The sequence below is a fragment of the Phoca vitulina genome, unplaced genomic scaffold (genome assembly GCF_004348235.1).
Source record: "Phoca vitulina isolate PV1807 unplaced genomic scaffold, GSC_HSeal_1.0 scaffold52, whole genome shotgun sequence".
In the NCBI taxonomy this organism is placed as follows: Eukaryota; Metazoa; Chordata; class Mammalia; order Carnivora; family Phocidae; genus Phoca; species Phoca vitulina.
Genome location: NW_022589755.1, coordinates 455,309 through 473,378, shown reverse-complemented (window position 1 = coordinate 473,378; position 18,070 = coordinate 455,309). Strand labels below are relative to the sequence as shown.

The following is an 18,070-nucleotide window of genomic DNA, read 5'->3' as shown; positions in this document are numbered from 1 at the left end:
ATTACATTTTTGGGAGGGGTGCTTATGAATGGTGCAAGGTGACTATAAATTTCTCTACAGGACTCACAGGCATTAGAAACACAGATGTTGCTGTTTCACAAAAAGGAAGATTTCCTTTGTTAAGCCACCATCTTGTGAACAACAGCACCTCCACATTGGAACCTTATGTTTTGCAAGGTTTATCTCTTTTGAGAAATGTACAAGGTAATCCTCTCTTGATTGTTTCCATTGATTCTTCTTCCTGGTGTTTAGACAAGCTTTTGTTTTTATATAATTTATCTTGAAGGTCCATAGTATTACATTAAATCCTGAATCCACTAACAGCAGTCTCTCTGACAACCACGACCCTTGAATGGTGACTTGCCATCCTCGTTAGAACCCGTATTTAAATTACATTGGCTGGATTTGGTCACCAACCATCAGGGTTATATCAGTTGGCCTGGTTTTCCAGTCACAATGCTGGGATATAAGTTTCCAGTCACCTTGAAATTTCTCCCTTGGGGGAAGGACACTACAGAGTCTTCCAGCCGTCCCCATATGCTTCTGCAGTGCCTCCTCTCCCTTTTTTGGAATTAATCTCATACTCATTCATAAGCCACTTAAAACAGCCATCTCCGGTAGAAACAGTGCAAGCCACGTTGGTAAATTTAGCTATTGTCAGTTCCAGTTAAGAAGCAAGAAGAAACAGGTGAAATTAATATCTGTCCCTATATATCCCAAATGTTACCATTTCAACGTGTCACTCTAAAAAGCCACTGATACGATATTTTGCTTGCTTTCTGTATAGTACATCTTTGAAATCCAGCATATATTTTACGTTTGCGGCACACCTCAGGTCGCTGCAGCCTCCTTTCCGGTGTTCATTTGCCAGAGGGAGCCAGCCAGTGGCTGGACTGGACTGGACTGGACTGGGTGGCTCAATAGCCTCGGTCTTCTGGTCAGCTCTTTTGTCCTCCTCCCTTTCCCTGGGCTTCTTCCTTGTGTTGCATCTTGTCCTCAAGGAAACCAGATGTACTGAGAAGATGAGCTTCTTTAGGTAAATGGCATGATAGGCTCCTACCCCTGAATCTAGTGCAGAAAATAGGTCATGCCAGCCGTGCACAGTTCAGACTCTCTAGGATGATACTTCTCATCCGAGAACACTGCATTTGGAAAACATGTTAGGGCTCCTCCATTCGAGATCAGTTGAGTAAAAATGGAACCCAACCACACTCTTGCAGTCCTTTGAAAATGCCAGATCACTGAGAAACCCAGTCACACAAGCTCCTATTGTCCTACCCCCACAATGACGCACACAGGAATACAGCCGGAGTTGGGGACCATGAGGAGGTGCCCACAGTATCACATCTCCCCTCCCTTGGAGTGAGACGAGCATTCCCTCCCTAGCAGAGCCACACCAGTGGAGGGAAGCTGAAGTTAAACCCACAGTGTCAGAAAAATGGCAGGGGCAAGCACATTCCTTACCAGAGGGCCTCACTTGGAGAGTTGCTGGTATGTCGCAATTATTGACACAAAAGTTGAAGACCAACAAGGAAAAATGAAGGGTGTGAACAGTGATTCACAAGAGGCCATGCAGTTTCCGCCTTGCTCACTGGGACGCTTGTGCTTGGAACCCTGAGACACCACGTGAGAAGTCCAACTGCCACCAGGCCTCCGTGCGGTTTCCTCAATACTTTTAATATCCCACCTAGGGCCAGAAAGGATTTCAGCATCTCATTTTATGTAGCTTTTCTCTTGGCTTTAATTTTTTAAGAAAAATCATCATGCCTAAAACTTAAGACTCGAGATATACAAACGTCATAGTGGTTCTTGGTGTGACTGGGCTGTTTGCTTTCCAAAGCAGTCACACTGGTTGACAATGATTTACAAAGCTCTCAACCCAGATCATGAGAAGGCCTCATTAGTCGGCTCAGGCTCCCACAACCGAGTACCACAGGGTGGGGGCTTAAACCACAGAAATTAATTTTCTAACAGTTCTGGAGTTGTGCTTCACTGGAAGTCCAAGACCAAGGTGCTGTCAGGGTTGGTTTCTAATGAGACCGCTCTTCCCAGTTTGTAGATAGCCACCTTCTCACTGTGTCTTTGCATGGCCTTTCTTCCACGCACACATGATCAAAGAGCAATCTCTGCTCTTTCTCTTCTTATAAGGTTATCAATGCTATGGGATTAGGGCCCTACCCTTATCACCTCCCTGTAGGCCCTATCTCCAAATATAGTCACATGAGGGGGTCAGGGCTTCAGTGTATAAATTTGGGGTGGGGGGCAATTCAGTCTATAACAGAGGGTATTTAAGCATCTTCTTCGCATTGAAATTTATTTCCATCTTGCCAGTTTTCCATTTGTGGGATTTGCCCTTCCCTGCCCACTCTGAACAGTCATCCTCGGACACCCTGTGGAAACTAGCCAGGAACTCCATTCCATTCTTCGTGCCAGTGCATCTGCGGCTCTCTCTTGCCCTCCAGATGTCATTTCCTTTTTGAGTCGTGGCTCAGAGCTCCATGATCTGTACACTTTCCAGCCCTCCCAACTCCACTGGAGAGACCAGGGCCACCTTCTTGTGCTTTCCATCTGCTACATCTTTTTATTTTTATTTTTTTAAAGATTTTATTTATTTGACAGAGGGACAACGAGAGAGGGAACACAAGCAGGGGGAGTGGGAGAGGGAGAAGCAGGCTTCCCGCGGAGCAGGGAGCCCAATGTGGGGCTTGATCCCAGGACCCTGGCATCATGACCTGAGCCAAAGGCAGACGCTTAACCAACTGAGCCACCCAGGCGCCCCTGCTACATCTTTCTCAATGAGCCACATCCCTACCCCTTTGGATGGGAGACCCTCCGCACAAACCCAATGCCCCTAATGCCTGAACTAACCCAGCTTCCTCTGAGATTAACAAGTGGGAACATCTGGCTAAATTTTTTTGTCTCTCTAGAACAAATCATTCATGTGCTCTACCATGCCTTGGTCAGGATGGTTGTGGCAGGGGAAGAGCAAACAAATCCTGACATCTTTTCAATGGGTTTGGTTTTTGTAGTGGTTTGAGAAAAGCAATTCTGAAATGATTTTGAGAGGTATTTTAGAATTTAGCATACTAGTAAATATGCTGATTTTAGAGTTCTCACTACTGACAAAAAATATGGGGGAGTAGTAGAATGCAAGTGGAGGTCTTGCTGTATATGTATGCGTATATGCATGCATATGAGCACACATGGGCCTTTTTGTGTGCACCTGTGTGTATATATACACATTTCCCAGCTCACCAGTAGCAATGAATACACCTGGCACTCAGGTCTCACAGCATCCCCACTAAAAGGAACAAGTTCTTTGGAACTGGAAAATAGCTGATTTCAGGGTAGAAACAATTTGGGCTTGGAATATCTTATACTAAAAAGAAAAGGATTGGGCGCCTGGGTGGCTCAGTCGTTAAGCATCTGCCTTCGGCTCAGGTCATGATCCCAGGGTCCTGGGATCGAGTCCCACATCGGGCTCCCTGCTCAGCGGGGAGCCTGCTTCTCCCTCTGCCTCTCTCTCTCTGTCTCTTATGAATAAATAAATAAAATCTTTAAAAAAAAATAAAAATAAATAAATAAATAAAAAGAAAAGGATTGTTCAAAAAGTGGAGGCATGTCACAGGGATGCAGGGATGCTCGTTGACCACATCTGGGACAACTTGAGTGCCAAAATAAGGATGGTGTTGTTATAAAACTTGAAAGACCACTGAAAACACAGGAATCCGTAAGTCTGTTCTGATTTTAAGGACACATAAATGGAGAGAAAGGAGGTGCTGGCTTGCAGCAGAATGCCCAGGGCTGGGTGGTGAGCCTGGAAGGGGAGCTGGTATTAGATAACCAACAACTCTGCAACCATCATGGCAAGAGCCATCAATGAGGATAAACTGGGGGGGGGGGGGTGGATTTTGGTGAGAAGCAGTATATTTGCATTATCTTAAAGTGTCTCCCCACAGATTGCTTATTAGCTAAGGGGGAAAAGTAACCATAAGGTGGAGAAATTGAACAGTACTTTGAGCAAAGGAATCATCACCAACAGCAGTAACGTGAACCTCAGGCACTCCCAGGTGTGTGTGTTGGGGGGGGGGGGCATGAATCACAGGCAAGCAGGGGAAAATGTTCATATAGGTGGGGTTGATTTTTCTGTAAGTTTGAAATTATTTCTAAATAAAAACTTAAAAATATAAACAAAAAAGGCACCACCATCTAGCTGTGCACTAAAGGACATCTCAGATGGGAAACAGATGGATGGAGAGCCAGGCTTTCTGATAACGAATGACCCATCAGTGGCCCTGAAGCTGAAAGTGGGAGCACCTCAGATGTTCCCTCTCTGTGGCAGGAGAGGCAAGCTCATGGGTTAAGGCTGGGAAAAAGAGTTCAGAGGGCAAATATAGGTTTAAAAAAAAAAATTACCAGAGCCACACCCAGCTTAGGATGGGGGTGTTGGGGGGACAGTCCCAGACCCTCACACGTGACTGGGGCCACGAGATCATGGCCCTCCAAGGGTACAGGAGTGGAAGTGATGTGTGTCGTCTCCCAGCTGAGCAAGGGTGGCTTTCCCCATGTGCTCCTGGAGTCCAGTGGAGAACAGAGCCAGGACAGGGACAGAGCCTGGATCCCCAAATCACTACACGGAGCAGAGCTCCCCTCCCATCCACACACAAGCAACAGCAACAAACACAAGACTGTCATGTGAGTGCGAGAAATAAATCTTTTATTATGTTAAGCATATGTGATTTAGGCATCGTTACAACAGACTGCCTGCTCAAACACCATGACGGAAAGAGGCACCAGTTTATCTACAAGAAGCAGTTAAAGTTTATGCTCAGGCAACAGAAACAATGCTGTAATCTGAGATTAAATGCAAAAATCAAAAGATCACCTATGTAGCCCAAGGAGTTAAGTTCCGCTTGCCCAGGCAGACACATCTCATCAACCTTTACTGGTGTTTTCAACCTGCTCTGATCATGACCCTCCACCCTCTGAGTAAGAAATACACCTTATACTGCAACCAGGTCTCATAGTTAGATATATGGCTGAAAAGTTTCACAAAACATCTGCCTTCACTACATGATGAATTTTCACCTATTTAATTCTAATTTCATGGTGTTGTAATGCTGGTGGCCACCCACTGATTTGATTTCACAATTCACTAATGGGCTGAGACGCACGGTTTGAAAACACCGTGTTACTAGGCTCCAAGCATTTTTGTGACCTTTGTTAAACCACTCCACACACGTGGACAACGTGCGTGAACTGGGAAACAGTCCGCTAGTGAGGATTCAGAAGTGAACCTGACATCAGGTGTTTACGAAAGGACCCAACAGCTTGAGCAGAAGCCCCGGGGAGCTTGAACAGGAGGAACAGGGACAAGGCTGACTTCAGCAAGAGCTAGCCGATCACACACTTGAAGGCAACTCTACACTCTGCACAATGACAACGTTCCAGTGCGCGGGTGGTGCTGAACTGGCTAAGGAAGAGAAGGGAACCTCCTTTCACACCCGACGGCTCGTGCTTGCGTGGGGGCATCTGCGTGGGTGTGTTTACAAGGAGACAAGGGCTTCCCGAGGGCCCTTCCTGGGTTCTAAGTGCTTTAGCCACACAAGCTCATTTAGAAAACAGACAAGACTCACATCCACACAGACAATGCAAGAAGCCACGCAAGGGTTTCGAAGGAGCCGGATACATTTCTCGGGAATCCCGGGCAGGCGAAGCTGTCCTCTAGGGACACTTCGAGCAAGTGGCTCATCTCTGCGCCTCGGAGTGCACAGGGAAAACCTCACCCGCCACGCACCCCGTGCGCCCACTGAGCCTCCCACTGGCACGGGCTCCACACACAGCAGGGTGGGGTCCCAGGGCCCTGCCCAATGCGTAGATTTTCTCCTTCTCGTGGGTCTTCTGGTGCTCGGCCAGGGCTAGGCTGAAGTGGAAGGTCTTCCAGCAGCCCTGGCACGCATACACCTTCCTGCCACTGTGGCTTCTGAGATGATCAATGAAATGTGAGATCCACGCAAAGGTTTCCCCACACTCGCTGCACGCATAGGGCTTCCCTCGGGACAGCCCAGGCTCATCGGCAGCAGGGCAGCCCGCCGCAGAGCCATCCTGGTCCTGCCCGGCCAGGGACCCTGCGCTGTGGCCAGCTGCATCAGGCTCCCTCACGTGGCACGACCGGTGGCTGCTCCCACTGCAGACACGCTCAGGGCCCTGCCCACCCACATCCTTCGGGCGGGGCCTCTTTCTTCCAAGGCCTTGGTGTGGGGTGGCTGGTCTCACAGGCACCGTAAGGCTCTCCCCAGCGGTGCCCCTGTCCTGGGCTGGCTCCCGGATGACGGACCGCCTGTGGGCTATGGTGACAGGGCCCGGTTCCCCCTCCTGAGGCTCCAGAGCCTTCTGCAGCTGCTCTTCCTCTTCTGGGGCAGCACCCGTTAGGGGGCAAACGAGAATTTCCCTCGTGATCCTCTCCATCAGCGTCTCACACATGTTCTCTTTACCTTCCTGCCACCTCCTGCCGCCTGGAACAAGGTCATGATGTGAGCAGCCCCAACTCCCAGCACTCACGTGGGCAGGAAAACTAACAAAAGGCCAGCAAGTGTGAGACAGGGCAGGATGGAAAGCCGGAGCAAGGGGGAAGCGGGTGAGGACACGAGGAGCGCCTGGCATGCACACAACCGGTCAATTCCCTCCACAAACCCAGGGGCAACGAATTCAAAGAAGACCCCTCGGAAGACTGCCACGCGTCCTCCATCTGTTTTCCCTCCTCTGGCCGTCCCTGAGCTCACGACTGCCTGCCTGAAGACAGTCACTCCCAGCATGTCTCGCACCTGAAGTGGCCATGTGACCGAGCTCTGGCCAACGGGATGTATGTACAAGTGTAAGGGGCGGGGGACGGGGGTCTACTCTCTCCTGCAGCTGTCGACATGAGCTGAGCAGCCACTAGCAAGGGAGCCATGAGCTGGGGGGAGCCCACATCCTCACCAGGAAGGGCCACGTGAGCCCTTGTGCGGTAAACTAACGTGTTACAGCGGGCGCCCCCAGTGAAGCATGCCTCCTGGGATTCAGGCCCTTGGGAAGTGCCCCCCCCCACACACACTCACACACACACACGCACGCACACATACAACCCGTGTACCATGCACACTGGCTTGACCACGCGGCCTACTGTGGTCTATGGGACATTAAGCATGCATGACGCAAGCAAAGGCTCACAAAGCACCCACATGACGGTGCTTACCCTCCTGGAATGCTCCCTCTATGAACCCCGCTGCCACACTTGGAGAAGCCCAGGCTAGCCACTTGGGAGAGGCAACATGGAGAGCCCAGGCTGATGGCTACAGCTGAGCTCCCCATCACGAGCCAGCACTAACTGCCACTGGTTGAGTCCGAGCACCCAGGACATCCCAGCCTAGTCAAGCCTCCGGGTGGTACACGGCCCAGCAGCCGCCAAAGGGAGAACAGAGGCCCAGCCAATCCCAGTCAATCCACAGGATCATAACAATCAACACTGCTGTTACTCAAGTGACTTCCCTACCTTCTGCTCTGACATTTGGGGTGGGGGCGGCAAAAGCAGGGGACACAGGGTGGGAGAATAGTGAGGTCAAAGTTGAGGTCTTTGCCAAGACCAGCAGAGCTGCGAGGAGCTTCCATCAGCCTCTGAAGGAAAGACACACCCTCCCCCTGGCCTGACCCAGCTCTCACCTGAGAAGCTGCCTTCTGATGGTTCTGTTTCAACCAACCGAAGCTCCTCTGTCTCCAGCCTGCAGGCATCATCAGGCTGGGCAAGCTGAAACCCTGAGTGGGATCAAAAAACGAAAACAAAGAGACACTGAAACCAGACCCGAAACAGCAAATGCACCTCAAGTCTCACAGGCTGGCCAGGGTGGGACTGCAGCCCCGATCCTTCCCTCTGCCCTGGGACACCCGCCAAAGCTGCGCTGCTTGGAGCCCTGGAGAGCTGGGGGCTCACAGAACACTGGGGAAGGGGTGAAGAAGAGGGCCCACAGAAGAAGAGCCGGAAAGGCCAACAGATGTGGGGAAATTCAAGGGAGAGCAGTCAGAGAAAGACCATGAAACTACAAGCATAAACAGCTCAGAAGTCTGTGTTGGGGGGGGCCTGTGCTGTGGGCAAAGATGTCCCCACGAGAGGGACACCCAGGAAGGCCAAGAGGCTCCGTAACTGCACCGAGGAGGATGGGAAAGGCAACACACTGGGGCCAGGCCTTTCCACATTCAGGGGCTTCAGGTCCTGGAGCAGGGGCTGCAAACTGGAAAGGCTAAGGCTCTGGGAGGCCTCAAATGTGTAGATCGAGAAGGGCAGGGCCAAAGTGGGGACCCCGGCAAACTCGTTCACGGTCAAATACGTTTAAAACACCGTGGGGCCTTAGCCAAAGCCCCATGTGGGAGTCGGAAACCCCATGCCACCGCTTCTGGAAGAGGTGGAGGGTACAACATGAGGCTGTGGGGACAGGTCTCACCCCACAAGAGCAGTTTCCGGAAGGTCTTCAGGTTCTCCTCCGCCGGGTCCAGGTGGCCCCACTCCCCCAGGTACAGAGGCACCTCCGGAAATGTCAACTTCTGAAACGGCACCACCACCACGGCTGAGGCTCCCCGTGCAGAGGAAGGCTGGACAGCTGGTCCCACGATCCCAGTGAGCACAGTGGGGGTGGCACTATTCTGGGGGATCCCCCGACCACCATGCAGGTCCTGGATCCCAGGTTAACGCAAGGGCAGGGTCTCTTGGCCTCAAAACTATGGACTTTCTTTTTTTTATTTTTAAGGTTTTGTTTATTTGATGAGACAGAGAGCGAGCGTGCGCACCAGCATGCACACAAGCAGGGGGAGCCGGAGAGAGAGATGCGGGCTCCCTGTCGAGCAGGGAGCCCGATGCAGGGCTCGATCCCAGGACCCTGGGACCATGACCGAGCCAAAGGCAGACACCCAACCGACTGAGCCACCCAGGCGCCCAGCACTATGGACTTTGTTTCCGCAGGGCCTGTCCCGGGCACAACGGGATGTTACCTGACCTCTTCCCTCTGGGTGTCAGCAGCACCGCGCCCCCAACAGAAGTGCTGCCAACCAAAGCTGTCTCCAGGCACCACCCAATGTCCCCCGGAGGGGCAGAACCACTGCTGTCGAAGACCCCAAAGCCTCCTATCTCCTCCATCCCTGCACACCACACAGGCCCCAGGCCAGCACCCAGGGGACAGGGTACCAGGACAGCCATGTTCACTGCCCTCAGGAAAAGCAGCCACCGTGACAAAGGCCACGGGGTCCATAAGGTCTGGAGGATGTGTGTCCTGGGCACAGGAAAGGTCATGTCCAGGCCCAGAGTGCCGAAGGGCAAGGGGCATGGGAGTGGGGAGGGGAGCCGTGGCTAGGAGCGATGGTGCACCCCGGGAGAGGTGAACGGTGCCCTAGTCACCGCCAGAGGGACGAGGGCCAGGGAGCTGCCACACCCCGGGCTGGTGGGGAGCTGACAGAAAGGGAGCACCTGTCCAGCACTCCCAAGGGGGCAGTGGCAGCACTCGGGCCCCTCGCTCTGATCCCAGAGACCCCTCCTTGCCTCACCCCACCCGCTCTCAGCCAGGCTCATCTCTTGGTTTCCTGGGGATGCAGCAGGCTAGGTGTCCAGCCCTGGAACCTCAGGCCACCCCAGCTCTTCCTGGGGCAGCTGGCGGCACGTTAATGATGGGGGAGGGAGAGAACCTCCCAGGCTAGGGTGACAGATCCTCCTCCCTGGGAACAGGCCTCATGGACAAGACAGAACCCGCCCACCTTCGGCTCAACCTTTGTGGGCTTGGCCTCTTCAGTCTTCTCGTCGCCGATGTTCCCCTGTTCCAGAAGCACAGGGTCTGGAGTGGGACAGGCTGGGAGAAGGGGAGACAAAGCTGAGGAGACTGGTTTTACACAGCTGGGCAGCCCAAACCAATGAGGGAGACCCCACCGCCTCCCCTGTATGGGCCCCAGAAAGAGAGTGAAGAGTTCTCAGACTCCGAGAAAGGGAGGCCCATGTCACAGCACGTCCCAAGAGACCCCACAACTGTCCTCAACTGACAGAGCAGAGCAAACTAAGAAGAAAGCAAAAAGAAGCTCAAGGTCAGCAGTGGCCCCAGAAATTCGAACTGAAGCCACAAAGCAGAGAACACTTTCATACCCATTAGCTCGGTGGAAATCTTAAACAGCAATGACATACGGTGCTGGCACGGATGTGGCGAAATGGACACCCTTGGACACAGGCACCATGTGTGCTACAAAACTTTCACGAAACCATGCAGGCGTGTCCTTTGCCCAGTGATCCCGAGGAACCCGTCCACACAAACAAAACCTCCCACAGCAGGAACAAGCCTGAGGACATTTTACAGCACATGTGTAGGAAGAGGCAGAAACCTTCATGGCAGTGAATTCCAACTCCAGGGCAAGGAAGGGCAGATCCTGCGAGACGCCATGAAGGTTAGAAGGATCTGGCCCTGGGTATCTGTCTGTCCACCGCCTGGAGGGGCCTGGCTGGGTGAGATGCTGCTCACGCAAACAGCACGAGCTCGGGCACAAATACATCACCTCCAGCGAAAATGGCCGCAAACCCCGAGCAGGCTCCCGGGTGAGCCGTGTGCGCACGCGAGGGATGAGCAGGAACACGTGAAGGGACACATGCCAGGGGGCACCACTTGGTTTAGTTTTAGAGGGCAGTGGGGTAGAGAGAGAACTTTTTTCTTTATATCTCAATGGTTTTCACTGTTAATAGTAAAGCACGTATGATTTGTACAATCCTTGAAAATAAACTTAATTATAAATACTTGTCACATTCACCAGAGCCTACAGCAAGAAGTCAGCACAGACTTCGGAGGCCTCGCTTACCTGGCCTCCCTTGGCTCCCATGACAACCTGCATGGCGACTCCCTCCCACCCTCCCCCAACCAAACCTTGGCCCATACCCGCCCAAGGGCTAGCTGGTCACTCACAGGTGTCGGGGGATGCCTGGGTCTCGCTGGGTTCCAGGTCTTCACTGGCCCTCACGGGCCCACCTGGTAATAACAGACAACAAAGGCTCAGCATGCTTCCCACACTCCCCCTTCCTCAAAGCTGTGGACAGCCCCGTGGGAGACTCAACAGCATCCCTGCTTACACTCAAGGGGAGAGTGAGCCCAAAAGTGAGTGACGTGCTAACAATCACACAGTAAGCCTGCAGGGGGTGGGCATGGACCTAGGCTTCTGACCCTGAGCCCCAGGCTCCAGGCCCCTATCACCACCAGTCCCTCAAGTTCTGCCCTCACATGTGGTAGAGGCTCTGCCCACCCAGCCCCAGTGCTCCTCTTCTTACCATACTGAGGGAGCAGAAACAAATGCCCAGAACATTTACTCAGTTTTTAAGGGGCTGGTTCCCTTCTGCTTCTTTGCGCCTGGAAGGCAGACGTGAGGGCAGGAACCTAAGCAGACTTCCTGGCCCATGAGGCAACGCTGAGGATGATGCCACGGGGCAGGGTGGTGAGGCTGTATTCCCCACCAGCTCAGGGCCGCTCACCTCCGTGCCTCTTATACACGGTGGAGCTCAACTCTCAGGTGAGCCACCGACTGGTCTGGGCTCTACGCTGTCAATTTTACTCCTTCCGGGGCTGACCACCCCACTTCCCATTTCTTCTCTGGTCTGCTCTCCTCTGGGGTGCTTGCCTCACCTGGCTCTTCTAGGGCCTTGGTAAGGTCCTTCACCAGCGAGGCTGCCTTCGTGCAGCTCTCAGGATGCCGTGCCACCACCCAGGGCCGTACTCTGTCAGGCAGGGCGCTCAGGAACTGCTCCAGCACCAGCAGCTCCAGCATCTGCTCCTTGGAGTGCGCCTCGGGCCGCAGCCACTGGCGGCACAGGGCATAGAGCTGGGCCAGGGCCTGGTGGGGCCCGGCTGCTTCCTGGTAGATGAAGTTCCGGAAATGCTGGCGGGAGAACTCAAGGTCCTTCCCGAGGACAGTCCTGGGGTCCTCCTCCTGGTCCTCAGCTGCTGACCCTAGCATAGGCAGTTCTGGGGGAGTGAGGGAGCTCCTGGGGGTGGCAAGTGCCTTCTCCAAAGGCAACATCTTCCCAAGCCTGCACTGGGAAACGTGACTAGCCAAGGACAGGGCACGTGCTGTGGAGGGTGAATTCACGTAACTGCAGCTGCAAGGCAGAGAGCGGGATGCTCTGGGATCTCAGCCAGAATCCAGACCTGCACGGGACGGACAGAGAGGCCTACACAGTGAGAAGCAAGCCAGGGAATCCATACCAAAGGAGGACAAGCGGGTCCCCTGAGCTCATCAGTCCCACCCACTACACCCAGAGTCCATGCAGAATTATTTCCAAGCAATCTGCTTGTTAAGTAACAGCAGAGTTTTACACTTGTATAGATAAAAATTAACATAAAAAGTGGGAGGTGGAAACTCATTCTGTAAGACTGGTATTACCAGGAATTAAAAAAAAATCAGTCACAGCTAGAAGAAAAGTTATAGGATCTCACTTTCAAAAATGTAAAAATCATAAAACATGACAAAACTCATTCCAACAATGTATACTCAAAGCATGTGATATCATGCCAAATTTGGGTGTATCCCAGACTTCCTTTCACCTTTGGAAGGGCTAGGTACCACGACTGTTCCTCCTATTAAGACAACTAAAAATCTGAAACACTGTTGACCCTTGAATACTGGTTTGAACCACATGGGTCCACTTAAGGTGCATTTTTTTGATAAATACAATACTGTAAATCATTCTTCTTTACACCGGTAACATTTTTTTCTCTTATTGTAAGAATACAGTATTTAAAACGTGTTATATACAAAATGTGTTAACCAACTGATTATCAGTAAGGCTTCCTGTCAACAGAAGACTACTGGTAGTTAAGCGTCTGGGAAGTCAGAAGTTATATGCAGATTTCTGACAATGCCCTAACCTTCAACTTGTTCAAGGGTCGACTACAGATCAGTGAATAACCAGTATCTATTTCTGGAAATGGCACAGGACTGCAGACCTGGCCTGACCCACCCACAGAACCAGGTGGGAGGTATAAGAACTCGGCCAGGAGTAGAGTACAGTGGTGGGGGGAGAGGAGAGACCGTGGTGTTTAGGTCCTGGGAGTTCACGTCCTGCTCGGCCCTCTCCCCACCCCCAGCTGATCCTGATGATCCTGAGAGAAGCTAGATTTGGGATGTTTAGGTGAAATCTCTTGATTTTAACTGTTGGCGAACACTGAGCAAGGAGAACGACAGAACCCAGCAGGCCACAGCTGGCCAGACCTCCAGCTGTTGGCTTCGGGCTCCCGATGCTTTCACCGGCTGTTGAGCACACAGGGCCGTGAACTCCAGCTCCTCCCAGAACCTGCTAGGTCTGCACTTCTCCCTGTGTAACCGGAAGATCCACAGACCCCACTGGGAGGGAGACATCCCAGACAAAAGCTGCACCCAAACCCAGTGGGAATGCTCTCCTTGTCTGAATCACAGAAACCAACGTTTTCTTCCAAACACATCTGAGGAATTCAAGAAAATGTGTGTGATCACAGCTGTGGTGAGGATGTTTTCTCAGCAATCCCACTTGTACAGAGAAAACTGCAATGCGGGACCAGGCATCCATGACGTCCTCTAGGGAAAGTGAAGATCTGCTCTGACATTTCACCAGGGCATGGGGCCCAAGGATGTCAGAGCTGTGGGGGTGTCTCATTCCATTTATATGGAGTGTCCACAGGAGACAGAAAGTATACTGCTCAGGGGCTGCCAGGAGCAGAGGGGGTCAGAGTCAGAGTGACTGCTAGTGGGCCCAGCATTTCCTCCTGGAGTGATAAATTGTTCTAAAATCAACTGTGGTGTTGGTCGCACAACTCTGCGAATATGTGCAAAATCAGTGAGTTGTACACGTTAAGCAGGTGGACTCTTTCGGTACGTCAAGTATACCTCAATAAAGCCGTTAAAGACAGAGAGAAAGAAAAAAAGGTTGGCAGAGGCCCCAGGGCCCACTGCTCCCCTCTCTCTGAGGCTAGACTAGGGGTCAGAAGACATGCCACGCAGAGTTCCGTTTCAGTCAAGGAAGAGACAGCTATGCCATCATTACCACCCCCCATCTCCCCCCCCCACTTCCCTCGCACACCCCTACCTCACCCCCCTGCTCCCTACAGCTCTCTTTTCTTATCCCACGCAGGTCTGAGCTCTGACGGAGACCTTCCCTCCATCCACACCTCCTCGCTCCCTTTTACCTGCCTATGACCTGCCTCCCCCGCTGGAACGTAAACCCCAGGAGAGCAGAGATTACTCACAGGGAAGTCTCTGGGCAGAGCCAAATTCAGTATTTGTTGACTACATAAATTATTTTTTTTCAACTTACTTTAGAGAGAGAAAGAGCACAAGAGGGTGGAGGGGCAGAGGGAGAGAGAATCTCAAGCACACTCCCCCTGGGCACAGAGCCCCACACGGGGCTCCATCCCAGGACCCTAAGATCACGACCTGAGCCAAAATCAAGAGTTGGATGCTCAACCGAGTCACCCAGGCGCCCATGCATAAATTATTTTTACATGGTTCCAGTTCTCCACTGAGAGGCATGCTGGTTATTCCTAATTTCTGTCGGCCATTACCCTCATATCCGTGTACTGGGATCAGGCTGGGGATGTATTTGGAAGGTAAAAGTAAAGTGGGATACCTGGACCACTGGGCATGTGCTGTGACCCACAGCAGCCCACAGGAGGCAACCGAGCCCCTGCCACCCACTACAGCGGTGCTCACCAGGGGGCTCCGTCCTCACACCTCTGCACCGGGGACCCTCAGACCACAAAAATCTGCTCCTTGTGCTCTGTCAGTCAGCTGCTTGTTTTTCGATGGCATTTTTCTTCTATCTCCCTTTCTATTAAGTAATTAAAGGGGTCTCTCTCTGCCTTGGTCTTGCCAGTGTCCCAGTCCATGGCTGTCTTTTCAGTTTATGCTCTTTTAGCTATAAGGTTCTAATGTTTATTGCCAAATTTGTTTTTTTCCCCCTAAATAAATTTGAGTTCCAAAACTTGTTCATAAAGAGCTTCCTTCCCTACCACGGGATTAGAAATGCACTCTTGCATTTACTCTGCTAGGGCCACGAGTGGCAAATGCAGGACAGTCTCAGCTGTGACTACTCAACTTTGCCTTGTGGCTAAAGCAGCCAGAGGACCCGTATGCCCTGGGCCTGGCTGTCCCCGTTACAGAACAGGCTGCTGGTTGGCTTTCCAGACTCTAGCTTTTTTAACCATGTTGCTGCCGTTAACTAATCTAGAGCCTCACCCGGCAAGAGAAGTACTGACAGCTCCAGCCAGCTGACAGCCCCATTTACCCCAACAGGCACAGGATACATGGAGCTCTAGGCGGCATACGGGCAGATGTGTGGTCAACAAAAAGTAATTTTCATTTTCTTAGGATACCACAGGCATGATCGTTCTGTGTGGAGCCTGTCTCCATAAAGTTACCTTGAACTCGCTAATATGTACGTGCACAGGTCTCCTCTCCCTTCATCGGAGCCTCACAAACGTCATGCTGCTGCAAGGACGTTCTTGTTCGGCAGAGGGACCACCAGAACTCTTTCCTGTCCCCAGCTTCCTTGAGTAAGGCCATTCCCCATTGCCCAAATTCCTCTTGGATCAGTCACCAGGAGCTACCCACCCCCACCCCCATCACACACACATCTTGGGGCCACTGGGGATTTGCCTCAGATGGGGATGGAAATTTCCTGGAGCCCAGGCTCCCCCCGTACCCCACAGACAGCTCCTGGGATGCAGAAGCCATGAGGGGGCAGGGGGGGGGGCCCAGTGAGCTGAGAGGTCCCCAAACCCTGTGGGCCTCCTGCAGGCAAATCCCTCTCACACTGGGCTAAGCAGAGCTCAAGCTTGGCTCCTAACTCAACTCTACCTCCAGGCCTGCCCCGCCCCACTTCCCCCTCTCCACGTATGCCCATCTCATTCACAGGTCTCTTGGCCTCAACCAATGATTACTTACTCATTGCAAAGGGGGAAAAAGTGCCTTTAGAATGAGAAAATGTGGATCAAGGGATCATCCTTAACATCTCAGTCGTCTTCTACGGTCCCTGCCAAGAGTGCAAACTCTGGATCCACTCCCGAGGACAGACAGACCCAAGTTAAAAAAATGTCCTGCACAACTGGCCTGGGCTTCCCAAAAGCCTCAAGGACAGAACTCCAAAGTCAAGAATTCACAGACCCAACGAACAATACATACATGGCCCTGGACCAGAAAAGGTACAGGACATTGTTGGGGTGTTGGGGGCAATGGGGGACCGACCAAACCCTGGTACAGAGAGAGGATGGTGGGGCTGTCCAGCTTAGCCTCCACGGGGTCAACGAAGATGCACAAAAGACAGGAGAAAGGAGTGGAGGAGGAGGGGAAAAGGGAGGAGGGGGAGAGGAGGGAGAAGGGGAGGAAGCGGGAAATGTACGAAGCAAAATATTAAGAGGTGAATCTGACCAAAAGACATGCACTTCTAAGACCTTTCCTTCTAAACATTTTTTTTTTTTAAACAAAAGGTCTGAACAACATCCTCAGTCGTCCCCACTCCCCCTTGCCCGCTCCTCCAACAGCAAGAAAGGGAGACCCATTCTTGCCCTCTCTCGGGTTTCTTGGCCCACCAAAGGGATCCTAGCACGGAAACAAGACCGTGCATCCCCCGGCGACTGGCAAGAGGCAGGAGGTCCGAGGGCGGCAGGGAGCCTGGCAGCAGAGACAACCCCTCATGCCCAGGCCCCACCTCGGGTCCCAGCCCCGTGCGCCTCTGCACCGCCCCTGGCTCAGCCGAACGCACACTCGGGGAACCTCAGCCCCCTCCCTGCTCCCACCCAGGACGCCACAGACTGCCGCTCCTCCCCCCGAGGGCGATCCTCAGCCCTTAAGTCCCCTCTCCTAATCCCCTCCCCCTCCCAGGCCGCAGGAGGGGGGCCTCAACCCTTCCCCATTCCCACAGCGAGGAGGGGTAAGCCAGGTCCCCTCTAACTGCGCTCTCTCAGCCCGGTCCTGCCCCGCCCCACGCCCTGGGGGATCGCACCCCCACCTCACTCCCACTCCAGGGGCGCCCGGCCTCCTCCCCTCCCCCTCCCGGCCCCACACCGCAGAATCCCCCCTCCCCTCCCCCACCCGGGGTCGCTCCCTGCCCCCACAGGTCACCTCCGAATGCAGCTGCGCGGCGCACACTCGCGGGACCGCTACGATCCGCTCGGGAAGAGCACGTCGTAGCGCCCCCGGCCGCCTGCCAGACCTACCTCTTGCGTAGTGGTCCCAGGCCGGTTCCAGCCGCCAGGAGCTCGGCGCGATGGCGTCAGGTCAGACTGCGCGTGCGCGCTGGACCTTCGCCACGGCCTACGACTCCCAGAATGCAGCGGGCCGCTCCCCAGGGCGAGGGCGGGGCAAAAAAAAAAATGTAACGGCTGAATGGACAGCCAATCAGAGGCAGAGCTAGCCTCCCGTGCGCCTGCGTCATTTTCGACCCATGGCAACGCAGTAAAACGAGCGGAGGGGGAAAAAAATACCGCCCTGAGAACCAGAGATACGGGGAGACTGAGGCACTGCGAGACAGAGAGAGACAAGAAGACGCCGAGACAGGGAGCGACAGAAACGCGAGAACCCAGAGCCGTGCACACCCAAAGATGGAGAGAGACAGGGACAAGGAGACCAAGAGTCTCGGGGTATCAGAGATGGCGGGATTCTCAGAGGAGGGGAAGAGGCTAGGGGAGGCCGCCAGGCAGAAGCACCGCGAAAGGAAGAAAGATCAAGAAGGGGAGGTCCAGAGACGGGGACACTCAGACACGGATAGATCCAGGGACAGCACAAAGTCAGGGACAGACAGAAACGGCTAGTCCCACAACTGGGAAAACAAAGACAGAGACCCAAAGACGGGAGACCTTGACGTCAGAAGCAGCAGAGATGGAGACAGAAGCGGTGAGAAGTAGAAACGTGGAGACAGGCAGAGATGGAGAGACCCAGAGCAACAGCAGCGGAGACACCAGAGACAGAGGTGGAGGCTCCGAGACCCAGGGACGCTGACTCGCTAAAAAGGGAGATTGGTTCTGCATATCCAGGAACCGATAGAATTGGAAGACTA

General features: G+C 53.1%; 1 protein-coding gene across 2 annotated transcripts; it reads right to left on the bottom strand.

Annotated features, from left to right (window-relative positions):
* Nucleotides 1-4,694: 4,694 nt before the first annotated feature.
* ZSCAN18 (zinc finger and SCAN domain containing 18) lies at nt 4,695-17,322 on the bottom strand. 2 transcript variants are annotated; one of them, XM_032388616.1, is made up of 7 exons: nt 17,232-17,322; nt 11,670-12,191; nt 10,959-11,021; nt 9,775-9,866; nt 8,475-8,574; nt 7,699-7,791; nt 4,695-6,515 (listed from the first exon to the last, which is right to left on the bottom strand). In XM_032388616.1, the coding sequence occupies exons 2-7, from the start codon at nt 12,061-12,063 to the stop codon at nt 5,749-5,751; spliced, it is 1,509 nt and encodes a 502-aa protein (XP_032244507.1). In that variant the 5' UTR covers nt 12,064-12,191; nt 17,232-17,322; the 3' UTR covers nt 4,695-5,748. The 2 variants fall into 2 exon arrangements, with proteins under 2 accessions (XP_032244507.1, XP_032244508.1); XM_032388617.1 differs by lacking the exon at nt 17,232-17,322 and adding an exon at nt 17,137-17,222.
* Nucleotides 17,323-18,070: the final 748 nt, after the last annotated feature.